Source organism: Schistocerca serialis, chromosome 3, assembly GCF_023864345.2.
Source record: "Schistocerca serialis cubense isolate TAMUIC-IGC-003099 chromosome 3, iqSchSeri2.2, whole genome shotgun sequence".
Taxonomy (NCBI): Eukaryota; Metazoa; Arthropoda; class Insecta; order Orthoptera; family Acrididae; genus Schistocerca; species Schistocerca serialis.
In genome coordinates, this window is record NC_064640.1 from 845,213,270 (window position 1) to 845,227,279 (window position 14,010).

The 14,010-nt window shown below is 34.8% G+C and overlaps 1 protein-coding gene across 1 annotated transcript in view; it reads right to left on the reverse strand.

The window, feature by feature from the left end:
- LOC126471257 (unconventional myosin-Va-like) overlaps positions 1-14,010 on the reverse strand; it is a 109,248-nt gene that overhangs the window by 58,127 nt on the left and 37,111 nt on the right. The window contains exons 3-7 of the mRNA XM_050099376.1: positions 13,224-13,347; positions 12,586-12,772; positions 12,302-12,500; positions 8,706-8,799; positions 7,956-8,185 (exon numbers count right to left, since the gene is read on the reverse strand). Coding sequence (XP_049955333.1) covers positions 7,956-8,185; positions 8,706-8,799; positions 12,302-12,500; positions 12,586-12,772; positions 13,224-13,347 — 834 coding nt within the window. The remainder of the gene's footprint in view (positions 1-7,955; positions 8,186-8,705; positions 8,800-12,301; positions 12,501-12,585; positions 12,773-13,223; positions 13,348-14,010) is intronic.

Genomic DNA, 14,010 nt, shown 5'->3' on the forward strand with positions numbered 1-14,010 from the left:
CTAAACATAGTAATGAAAAATTGGAAAACCACACTTAATATCCAAACAAATTCAAATAATATCACATCACAGCCAATGCAGATTAAGCGTGGAACACACCAAGGAGACTCATTAAGTCCTTTCTGGTTCTGTCTTGCTCTGAACCCACTATCCAACATGCTAAATAATACAAATTATGGATACAATATTACTGGAATATACCCACACAAAATCACACATCTGCTGTACATGGATGATCTAAAACTACTGGCAGCAGCAAATCAACAACTCAACCAATTACTAAAGATAACAGATGTATTCAGCAATGATATAAATATGGCTTTTGGAACGGACAAATGTAAGAAAAGTAGCATAGTCAAGGGAAAACACACTAAACAAGAAGATTACATATTGGATAACCACAGCAACTGCATAGAAGCGATGGAAAAAACAGATGCCTATAAATATCTAGGATACAGACAAAAAATAGGAATAGATAATACAAATATTAAAGAAGAACTAAAAGAAAAATGTAAACAAAGACTAACAAAAATACTGAAAACAGAATTGACAGCAAGAAACAAGAAAAAAGCTATAAATACTTATGCTATACCAATATTGACCTACTCATTTGGAGTAGTGAAATTGAGTAACACAGATCTAGAAGCACTCAATACACTTACACGATCACAATGCCACAAATATAGAATACATCACATACATTCAGCAACTGAAAGATTCACATTAAGCAGAAAGGAAGGAGGAAGGGGATTTATCGACATAGAAAACTTACATTATGGACAGGTAGACAATTTAAGAAAATTCCTTCTAGAACGAGCAGAAACTAGCAAAATACACAAAGCAATCACTCATATAAATACATTGGCTACACCACTGCAATTTCATAACCACTCCTACAACACTTTAGATCACATAACATCAACAGATATGAAGAAAGTAAATTGGAAAAAGAGAACACTACATGGCAAGCACCCGTATCATCTAACACAGCCACACATCGATCAAGACGCATCCAACACATGGCTAACAAAAGGCAATATATACAGTGAGATGGAAGGATTCATGATTGCAATGCAGGATCAAACAATAAACACCAGATATTACAGCAAGCATATTATTAAAGATCCCAGTACCACAACAGATAAATGCAGACTTTGCAAACAACAAATAGAAACAGTAGATCACATCACAAGTGGATGTACAATACTAGCAAATACAGAATACCCCAGAAGACATGACAATGTAGCAAAAATAATACATCAACAGCTTGCCTTACAACATAAACTTATAAAACAACATGTTCCCACATACAAGTATGCACCACAAAATGTACTGGAGAACTTTGAATACAAATTATACTGGAACAGAACCATTATAACAGATAAAACAACACCACATAACAAACCTGACATCATACTCACCAATAAAAAGAAGAAATCAACACAACTAATCGAAATATCCATACCCAATACAACAAATATACAGAAGAAAACAGGAGAAAAAATTGAAAAATACATCCAACTGGCTGAGGAAGTCAAGGACATGTGGCATCAGGATAAAGGTGACATTATACCAATTATACTGTCAACTACAGGAGTCATACCACACAATATCCACCAGTACATCAATGCAATACAGCTACATCCAAACTTATATATACAACTACAGAAATCTGTAATTATTGACACTTGTTCATTTACCCGAAAGTTCCTAAATGCAATGTAACATATACTGTACAGTTAAAAGGAAGTCGCGCTTGATCAAGGTCCGCGTCACTTCCATTTTTAACCAGACATCACATCTGAGACAAGAATGAAATAATAATAATAATAATAATAATAATAATAATAATAATAATAATCCCCGTGGAGGCCCGGGAAAAAAATAGGCCTCTGGTATGTTCTGACAGTTGTAAAAGGCGACGAAAAGAACAAACCACTAATAGGGCTAACCCCCCTTTTAGTGTGATTAGTTGGTTCAGGACAGAACTAATGAAGCCTCGGACAAGCGCTGTCATGGTCGGGGACGACACTTGAACCCTATGCCCATCCATAATGGTAATGACACTGCTAGCCACACGAAAAATGAGTTAAATCCCAATAGAGGTGTTTTGCAGGACATGCTTCGTGCAACCACCCTAGAAGGAAAACAAAGACAGAGGACGAGATGGTCTGATGAAGTTAACCGACACCTCTTGTTCTGTTATTACCAAGCAACAAACTTAGGAACCAACACAACTGGATACAGATCACAATATTTTAATGTGTGTGTTATCTATTATTATTATTAATATTATTATTAAGTATTTCATTAAGTATTTAGTGGAGTAATAAGGTGATATTATGAGGATAATAGGTAAAGTTATTATGTTGATACAATGAGGAGATATTAGATGTATTTAATGAAGTATTTATGTATTACTTATGTGATGAGGAAAATGATGTTAGGTAGGGACTGGATAGGGAACATGTCTTTTTCTTACCGTGGAGAAAGTTTATGAAAGACACATATAGTCAGCAAGGTTTGTAGTGCAAGTTGTTTTTGGTCTGAAGTAACAGATGCAAGTCAATACTCAGTTAAATTTATGCAGAAAGGTTGGGTCTATGTGAAGTGTGACACCTTTTGTAATTAGGCAACATGTCAGTAATCTGTGCACTGGAAAGTGATTAAGTGTCTTGTTGGAAATTAATGTGAAGAATGTGACACTTTCAAATAGGAAGTAAGCTGGAGAATGTTTTTAGGGAATTAACAACTATACCTATACACCACTACATACTTGTACACTGTTGAAAGATAATGAGAAGTCAGAAATGTTTATTTCTGAACTTATGAAATCTTTTTACTTACACTGAATCATACAAGGTAAGTCAAGAAAACACATCTGAACACTTGTGGGTAGATGTATTCAATATTCAAAAGGCTCTATAAATTGAACTACTTATTGTATCAGACTATATACTTGAGACATATAACTGTTCTGTTACTATTTCTGAAAATCTGATGAATGATGGGAGTTATATAGTTTCTTTTCTCAAAACATGATGAGGTATATACTAAGTTTTTGAAACATTTTACCCCAGATGGCAGACTTATAATGAATTTGTTTTGTGCTTGATGTGCACCAAGTGTTACAACCCAATAGTGACTTACTGAAACATGTAATGATCAACATTTAATTGTACAGAAATTCTAGTTTTTAACTTTTTAAAGTGTTTCACCACAACCATATACCACACAATGACTTTTAAATATCTAAGTGGTGTTACATATTTTCTTTGCTGTTTTGTTATTTATGTAAGCAACTATGAGTATGGGAGTGATTCTTGAATGATACTAACAGGTACAAAGACTACTTTGCCACTGAATACTATACCCACACCGCATAAAAAAAAACTGCATAACACTATCATTTTTGTAAATACCTTGAAGATACTGTCTGATAACTAGTAATATATGTATACTATTCTTTGTCTTTGAACTACATGTAAACAGAAGGCACCATGCAATTTTATGTAGATGTCTATGACACAAAACAAGCAAATCCTATTTTCACCGAAAATCCGGTTTTAAGTGAATATTCAACCAGAAATGGTATGTAAATTTCAGACAACACCATGATCTGGAGAGGATATTTTCATTTTTATGCTTTCAGTGTTAGTTATATGACATGTTCTATGGACATTTACCATAGTGTTAATAAATATGTTATTTCATTGATGTTGTATATTATCCTCACCCACGAGTTGAACCAAACTGATAGTGAACTGGGCTGTGTGTTTAAACACACTACATGGTACCCTCAACTGGACTTGGACTTAAATTGTCATAAAGAACTTTTAGTTAAGTGCTAGATTTTACCATGTGGTATCCCGAATTGAAGCTGTACCATGTTAGCACACCGGACTTATATTTGAACTACTATACACACAATCTAGTATCCTGGAACTGAGTAGTGCTTATGTAGCACACAGAACTTTAACAAATGCCTTGGCGTTTTAGTAGTGTCTATGCTGCACACAGTATTTCATGAACTACTGACAATGTAAAATAGTACTGTAGCCATGGTAGTGCCAAAAAGGTACAGAGGACTTGTTTCTAAGATATGGTATCGCATTTTTCAGTAGCGAAATTGGTATAGTAATCTACAATAGTGCAAATGATATAGTTTTTTACAGTTATGATGAAAGTAACAGAAAAGACTTTTCAAAATAGTATTAACTTTTCAAAAAATTTAGTAACTTTAGGAAGTCAATTGAATAATAAAACAAATCATTTATCTTAGAATTTTCTGCATCCAAGTTAAAATTTTCAGATTGCTGAGTGTTAGTTTTAGTCTTGTTACCCCTAATGCATTAATATTTGCTTTACAGTTTTTGTCTTAGTGTAAGTATTTTTCTTTAATATTGCTAATTAGTAGTTATACAAAATTCATCAGCATTATGACATCTGACCTTTTTTTTTTTTTTGCGAGAAGTAACCCATTCAAATTTATTTATTTACATTTTTCCAGATGAGTTAGTATTTGCTTTTGCCTAAGGGTTTGCCTGGTATTCTTTTCACTCAAACTTCATATCAGTTAAGAAGTCATTTTTATGTTTCTCTGGTTTCTTGTTGAAATGCAGATTCTGAAAGCCTTGTTTATCTTGGAATTTTCTCATGAAATATTTCACATATGTGGTTAGGGAACATTGGATTCTGAATTTTATACACTGAAAAATGTTGTTGGAAATATCCTTGGAGCTGTGTCCACTCCTAAAAATCAAGACCATCAACAGTATTAAGAAATCTTTGTTTATGTGAATATATATTTTCATAATTGTTCTATTGTGATGATGATGATGACAAAAATTGCTGTCCATCTAACACTGGTGGCTCATGCAAAATTTTACCGATGTGCTACAATACTACAAATATAAACAGATTTTTTTTTACTGTATCGTCATGACAGGATTGACTTAATACTGTTGTGATATTAGCTTTACATAACGAACTAAGCTCATGTATGATATTTTTATCTAAATCTATGTAGATACTCGGCAGTTGGTCACATGATGCATGGCAGAGTGTAGCCTTTACCAGTGGTAGTCATTCCCTTTCCTGCTACACTCAAAATATAGCAAGGGAGAAATGACTGTCCACCTTTGTGTGGGCTCTCATTTCTCATGTCTTATCTTCTTGGTACTTATATGGAATATATATTTGGTGGCAGTAGAATCATTCTGTTGTCAGAGTCAAATACCATTTCTCTAAATTTTCTCAATAGTTTTCATCAAAAACATCGTCTTCCCATTTGAGTCGCTGAAGTATCTCCATAATTCTTGTGTGTTGTTCAAACCAACTGCTAACAAGTCTAGCAACACACCTCTGAACTGCTTCAACGTCTTCCTTTAATATGATCTGCTGCAGATCCAAAATACTCAAGCAATATTTGAGAATAGATCACTAGTATCCTATATGACATCTGCTTTACAGGTAACTACAAAACTGGTTATCATCCACCTTCACTACCACAATCCTCACATGCACATTCCATTTCATATTGCTTTGCAACATTACATTCACATGTTTAAATGATTTGACTATGCCAAGTGGCACACTACTAATGCTGTTACAGAACAATTTTCTTTCCCTACTCATCCACATTAACTTACATTTTTGTACATGAAGAGCTAGCTGCCATTCATGACAACTAGGAATCTTCAAATAAATTTGTAGTTGAAATATGGACAACAAGCAACCCTATAATGGAATGACGATAATGAAAATTTGTGCTGGGCTGGGATTTGAACCCTGATTTTCTGCTTATTGCAAGATGTCATCTTACCATTAAGCTATCCAAGCATGCCTCATGGGCAGACTCGATCTTCTATATGTTGTTAACCATGTGTCTATAATCTACACTAGTACATCCATTATGTCTATTCCCATACAGGGGAGACATTTTAATTGAAAGTCACTTGTCCAGTGTTGGTAGTTAAATAAGATATTGCAGTGCCTGTGTTGTTCAGAAGTACAATGTAGTGGTCTGTCTGACATGTATGTATGTCCAGAGGACCACTGCATCACACCTCTTACAAAAACAAGCAGTGCAATATTGTATCTTAAGTAGAAATCTTGTCTAAGGCATCTTGTATCCCATTACAGTCACACAACAGTGAAAAGTTTCTGTACATCACAGCATTATCAGTAAATAAAGAGATTGCTGCCCACCCTATATGTTTATGATTTCCATTGTTTCTTTTTTGTTAGTGCATTGATGTCCTAGATCTTTCACCCCTTCTACCCAACGCATTACTGTTCATGAATAACAAACATGGAAAGCAAATAACACACTGTACACATCACAAACACAAATCCAATGCTCTTCATACACTTTCATACTAAATTTTCTCATATACTCACTTTTTTACCACCACCTACAACCTTTTGATTTACAAATGTAGTAATCTTAACTAAATTGAATATATTAATTTTACCAATATAAATTTAACTGTTTAAATGTATTTAAAATTTTATAATTGAAACTTTATCATTATGATGGGGGAAAAGAAGCACAGAGCAGCAAGAATCAAATGTGAGCTAACAAACTGCCAGCTGGTATGCTTGACCAGTGCACCATGGCACTGATATGTCAAGTATTGCTCACAAATCCCTCATACTTTACTCACAAATTATGAGAGAGAACTTTACATTTTTTATGGCCCATGCAGGTGACATATGATAGTAAGTTCAAAGGGGCATCAACCCATTTCTACTCACACAGTTTGATCCAAATTTGTTAGGATTTAAATTTGGAATAGGTGTACCTAACTCTAATTCTTCCTTTCTTCTCCAAAAATCTACTGGAAAAGGGCCTCTTCAGTAGAACATATACTGAATTTACCATATTGCTTTCACAGCACCTTACAAACATCTTCAAAGAAAAATACTGACTTGTGAATGACATCATGCCCTTAGTGCCACCAGGGATAATGTCACACCAGAGCATGTGTAATCAAAACAGACAGTTTTATTGCTTTTTTGAGTTGAGCATAGTGTGGATGACCATTTCAGCACTTGACACTTGTTTCTGGTTATCATATGGAGAGCACTACAAAACATTTTTTCGTCCATTTTATTTGCATACCAGCACACATTTTATGAGAAATGGTATAATTTTAGTGCAATGTTTACAGTGAGCTGTAGCATGTTAAAACATGATCACCAGCCACACTGCCATCAGTAGTCAGCAACAAACTGGTGCAGGAAAATCACTAAAGAAATTCATGAAAACTATCAGTTTTGTCATATCTCCACTACCATAACTTTTTACAGACTTCTTCGAGCATTTTGTATGGGATCACGTCCAAATGATTAGGCTATCACGAGTTCTGTGCTCATTGTGTTCCAAAACGACTTTCTCAGAATCACAGAACTCAGCTGATGACTGCTTCTCTTGACAGTCTTCTCTCAATGTGTAGAAATTAGGGATTAAGGTGGGTAAGAGGATTGTTGAGGGAGAATTATGGTGAATTAGTGGGGAGTTACTCTTTGTATAACAGTGCAGATGGAGATGACACAGTGATTAACATGTTGAGAATTGATGGAAGAAGTAATTAGTACCTCTGGTGTAGTGTTTTAGGCTGGAAGCAGTAGACTATAGGTGTTGATAGGCAAGAGTGAAAATTTTCTTCAGTGGGTTCATAGCAGCAAGCCATAATGAGATGTATTGAATGGCTGGACTTACGAGTTTCAGAAGAAAGTAGAAATTGGTGCGCAGGTGGTCTTAGGACTGAGAAATGAGAAATTCCACAGAGTATTTTTTAGAAGCAATTGGAGGCCATGCTACACTTCTTGACTGCAGTCGATGCAGCAAGTCTTGTCTATTGATTACATTACCACCGCCAATTATCATCATCATCTGGAATCTGTTGTTTGTACAACAGCTACAAAATTGCAGTAAATATAAGGCATACCTGGTAGATTTCTACAGCTGTATCTGAAAGAACTTCTCTGTATTCAGTGAGATCAAAATTCTGTAGACACTGTTCATTCTGTAGTGATGTGTTTTCAGTTTGGAATGTTTTGTCTCCACTGTACTGTTTCAGATTATGCAGAAGCCTCACAGTATTTGAAAGCCACAAAACGATTATATCAATATCATCATGGCCTTTCTTAGTAACTTTTTCAATGGTGTAGATAGTTGCTGTCAGGAGTAACCGTACTTTCTCATAATCATTTTGACAGTCGGCATGCCTAATGTACATGAACAAAATGTATGCAGGCAATCCTGGCAGTAATGTTACAGCAATATGTGGCTTTAATTCTGCAATTAAAAGAACGTAAAATTCATAAACAATGGAAGTACTTCAATAAAGAGAACACATGTGTGAACATAATGAAAAATTATTCAGGCATATATATTGACCAAATATCACATGCCTAACAATATGTCTAATTTCCTCTTTGTGAAACTCAAAAATTCCTTGGTAATGTCTTTCCTTCTTTCTTATCCCTCTTCTGTTATTCCTTTGATCTTGCCTCTTCACTAGCACTGCCTCTATTGAGTTTTCAGCTGTTTCAGCATTGTTATCTAATTTGCTGGAAAACACTAGGGGAAAAAAGTAATATTGTTTCTGGAGCAGTTACACAATCATTATAACAGCACCTCTCAAAATATGGAATAATTTTAACATCCTGTTTATTGGTCTTCAAAATATACTTACACCCTGCATCCTTCAGCACTTCAGTTTGCAATTTTATGCTGTTCTGGCATTTTGAAAGTTCCTCTTTAGCTAAATCTAGTTTTTCTTGAAGAACCTGGAATTTGTACACAACACATTTAGAAATAATTAATATATCCAAAATGTATTTTGCCATTTGCACTGATTGTGGTAAAAGTATAAGGAAACAAAACTGTATTTGCAGGCAATGGACTGGGAAAAAATAACAAAAAATAATAAATGTGGGATTAATTATAAAACTGCTGAGGAAATGATTGCACTACAAATTGCATCTATTTGCAAACCATTACAAGAAAAATTCCAGTGATGATGTTAGATGAAAAAGGTCTTGCATTTCTCCTTGGACCATACTGATTTTTTCAATAATGATGGATGTGCAGGATTTATGTAAAGTTCCTTATTATCAAGTGAGAAGGTATCATGAAAGGTTATCCTCAGGAGTCACATTCTCTGGCCACATAAGTTGGAACAATATAGTCATAAGATATATTCATTGTATCTCTGTCAGTTAAACCTTATACTTATTTCCTCACTAATCATTTGTAATTATTGGTCCATGTACATTGGGTGAAGTTTAACAAAACACAAGAAACTAAATACAGTTCATCAGCATTCTTAAAATAGGGACTTCATAGTTCAAGGATATATTAAACAGGTTGGGAAGCCACAGAAGATGATCACAGCATTTACAATCATATAGTCATATCAGGAGGGTGATATCTGTAACTCTGGGCATACCAAGAGTATCCTGAGAGGAAGCATTCAGTAAGTAATGTAAAGAAGGAGTACAATGCTTTAACATTTCTGGCTCGGTTCTTTACTGCATTATGAACATGATATCTGCAGCTAAATGACAGATGCAAAGCTGCCAGGATTTTTCTATGCTGAAACCAGTAGATTGTATACCATAATCAAAGAAATGAAGCAGATGATGCAATACTGGGAGAAACTATACTGCTTTCAGAATAAGATTTTCACTCTGCAGCGCAGTGTGTGCCTGTCAGGAAGTTTCACTATACTGCTTGCATATAGTGGCAATGAACTGCTAACTCATTACAAAAACAGCAATAAATTGGATAATAATATTTTAAAATATAACAACTGGAATTTACATAATTATTCGTGGTATTAGCAAAGTTTTCTCAGATGAGCTGCAGCTTGGCACAGGGTAGATGACAGCCAGTTGAGTCTTTAATTAGTACCCAACACAGTCAACATGTCTGCAACACATATCATTGTAAATATAATGCTTTCAATCAAAATTTCCATAATCAATCTAATGTTCATGACAATTTTCGTAACACATGTATATCTTCCAACATGCCTGTGTGAGAAGTGAAACCATTACAGATATGTTGACATTACAACATTTTATTTCTGTGTAAAGAATATTTCACATCAAGTTGCTGTTAACCTAATAAAAATGTACTGGTAATCTAATAGCTTACATATTCACACACACCTTATTGCCACATTCTGCAAAGTAGACGTGAAAGTTAATTTAGCGTCAGTTCCAGTCAACTCTACTCTTCATGAAAGAATGCCACTGACATAGGAATGAAGGTGAGTGACCATTATGTGGAATCGTGATGAGGTTGGGTGAATGTGCATTGCTGTTGTTCAACTTTTAACATATTGTTTCTCAGCCACTCATGTGCACTAGTCCTGTCCATTATCTTAGTTGCCTCAGCCAGTTTCCAGCTGCAGAGCTTCATGATAAACCAAGTTACTTCTCATACTACAGGAAACAGACTCAGAAGGAGTATGGATTTCAGTTTGAACTTGTCAGTGCTCCAGGCAAGTGTGTTTTTAAGTGCAAGTACATTTCTTAGGTAAGCACAGCCCTTCCATCAGATTGGAGTGACATTAGTTAGCTGTAAATTAGTGTTTGAGACAGTGAGATCAATGTGGGAATGTTTAGCTTCGATAGAAATTTTTAGAGTAATGTCTTTGTGTGAGTCTTTCTCCATTTACATTGACTTTGAACTTCCTTTTTAGTTATTATTGACAACAGCTGCCAGTAGCCAGCTGGAGGTGATGTATTCAACTGACAGCATTTATCATTTCCAGTCCAGAGCTCATATCTCTGAATCTGTCCTGAAAGTAGTTTGGTAAGTACAGGGTTTTCAATTATTGACTCTGGAGTAGTGAGAAGTTCAACCCTCTCTCACAGGTCAAGTCAAGGCTGGCAACCCTTATTTCTACTGACTGGGTAGTGTGGCAGTGCTGAGAAGTTATCCAGTTCTACTAATAATGCTTCAGAGTAAATCTACAGAGCAGTAAATCACATTATTTGTGTAGCACACTGGCCATTGCTAAGAGTAGTTCATTCCAACTGCTGCCATGGATGGAATTGCATGCAATGCCACAGAAGCTCTGACATATGGACAAAAGGAATGTTTCAAACCCAACATTGCATAGTAATGAATGCAGCCATAAGGGTGATTGTTGTTTTAGTAATATAGTGGAGTTTAATAGCTGTTATTAAAATAGAATAAAAAGTTATGAAAGTAGTGATAAAATTATAATATGGTTTATAGGAAATTAGGAGTAGCATACTATACAAATACTAGTTTGACAAAGAGATAATGAAATTTTTCACAGAAAAAAAAACAAACATGAAGAAATTAAGACTGAAGATGAGTTGTGTAACAACTGCAGGTGTAAATTGATTCCAATAGAAAATAAACGGTTTTTTTATTAACAAGGATATGAATTTTATTGGCTGGAAAGACAATTTCTGTCAGAGTTTTGCTTAATTGAATAATAAAGGTAATTATCTCATGTTAGTGTGTAGGTGCTCACCCAGAGGATACCAGCTTTAATGGTGGTGATGGAAGAAAGTTTCATCACAGGAATCTGGACAAGGGGATGAGGCAGGGAAAAGGTGGAAGCAGAGAAGAGAAGTGGGGTAACATCCCTAAAGTGTGTCACTCAGTCATTATGAGAGGGTATTTTGTACTGTTGGTTATTCCTCAATCAAATGTGAATGTAAAGTTTTACAAACACCCTCCAAGAATTTGATTTGAAGAATGAAGTATGTGAAGTGAGAGTTTACTTTCATTCCATGCTAATCTGCAATGACAGAAAAAAACTGCACTGCAAAAGCACTCAGCACAGTCAACTACACAAGAAAAAAAAGAGAAAAAATGAAAAAAAGAAAGAAGAAAAATGAAATGGACACTTCACTGCTGGGTCACAAGATGAAAGCAACAAACATTTTCCACTAGTACCTGACAGAGAAAGCAGCATGGTATTTGTGCCCAGCCATGAAGTTCAGCATTAAGTAAGGGACTAACTGGAAACATCTAAAAAATTGGCATAATTATGAACTCTTAAAAAGACCACAGAAAACTACAAATATTATTGCTGATTTGGCCTCAGTCCTCTATGCATTCTCCTATTGTTAAGTTTTGTTACTGAGAAGAAAGCATAGAATTATACATTGTTTCCCCATTACAGCAGTCTGTATTATCACCTCTTCATGCATGTGTGTTTCCTCCAAAGAAATCCTGTACATGCTATAAGCTGTTTTAATGAAGTTTTTAAACATTAATATGATCTGAATTAATATTCACCAGCTTTTCTGAAGTCACTCTTATAATTTCATGTTGCATAAAAGCCTCAGTTTGAGTTTGTGGGCTTTTAGTTAAGCTTGGAGACAAAAGCTTGTGCTCATTATCATTCTCCTCTCTGAGTTGCTCATTTTCTTGTTGGAGTTGTTCTCTTTCTGCTTGCCACTTATTTTTCTCTTGGTGCAATTCGTCTTCCAGCTGCCTACATGAATTTACAGTTTAAAGAGTTAATGATTCCCAGACTTAATTAACAAAAATAAGATATGGTACTGCATTTTTGCAAATACCTGTTTATCTTCTGTGCTTCAAATGCCAGTACTAGCTCCACAACCTCATTTATTAAGTGTACATGACTTTCATAGTTGATACTAGCAACATTCTTCAAACCTTCAGTTTGCTTTGCTAGAATACTGTGTAACTGAATGCATTCCTCTCGCCATCTGTCAACTTCAAGTTGCAGCTGATTGTACTGCTCTGAATGAGAACAAATTTATAACACTGTCATAAATAAATGAAATTAATACTGATTCAAGTATAACAAAATAACACCAGTCGTGTAGAAAATCAGATGTTATGCTGTTGAACAGTCACCTGTGAATGTCAAGTTACCATCCCTAGAGTATTTGGAAATACAGACTTAAAATGCACATCAGGAACACATTCTCAAACATTATTTCTATTATGTTTGTTTTAATGTTATAGCAATTTTATACCTTTAGCATGTAGTATGATAGAATAATTATTTCTGTCTAGAACTGGCAGTATTTGTAAAAACCTGCACTTACAGAAGTCCTCAATTATTAGAAAGAGCGTCTGTGGAGGGAAAAAAAACTGTTTTTCAGAATGAAAACCATGAACTTGGGCGTTTGGGAACAACAGCAACAAGAAAGATCCTTACTATGATGAAGGAACAATTTGAACTTACTTAGCAATTCTTCTCGTCCTGGTTCATCATCTAATGTTTGATTAGAACAGCAATCATCGAATGATAGCTGAAGTTTAGTCATATTTGCATGTAATCTTCGATTTTCCACTTCCAGTTGCTGCAACTGAAATTGAAATATAAAAGGTGTCTCAAGAATGATGCCTCAGAGATAACAGATACTTAAAACAGAATTAAACTGACTCAACACTGCTCAGTTTATGTTCCTGGCTCAAAAAAGATTTTTATGTAATGATGTCACTTATCATTTTTTATGTACAATTTGAGGTACCTTAATATGCAGTGGTCTTTGTAGTATTGCATACTTGAGATTACCTCAGAGTCTGTCACACATCTATAAGTATGAAGAACATTGTCTCATAACTGTGTCCACATTGGAGTCTATTTCTCAACAGAGTATTTGTTAATCAAACATGCTGTAAAAATGTCAATTTTCTCTGGTCCTCTTCCGTAACAGTTAGTTGAAAATGGAGCTATTTATACTTTTTAACACTACTGGTGAATGGGGTTGTTCATATTAGTAGTTGGGTCTTTTGCAGCTCTGTTTATTTTATAATCAGTTTCATCATACCAATAATAAACACCCACAGCCACTGCACATACCAAATGTTTAACAGTGTCATGTGTAGCCTGCAACATCAAATGTTGCCTAAAGAAATAGTTGTTTTATGTTATGGACTAAAATCTACATCCAAGTTTTATTTCAGTTTCAACACCATGTCTAAATGCCATAATAAACATTTTTAAAATACTCTAATGCTAACTATGA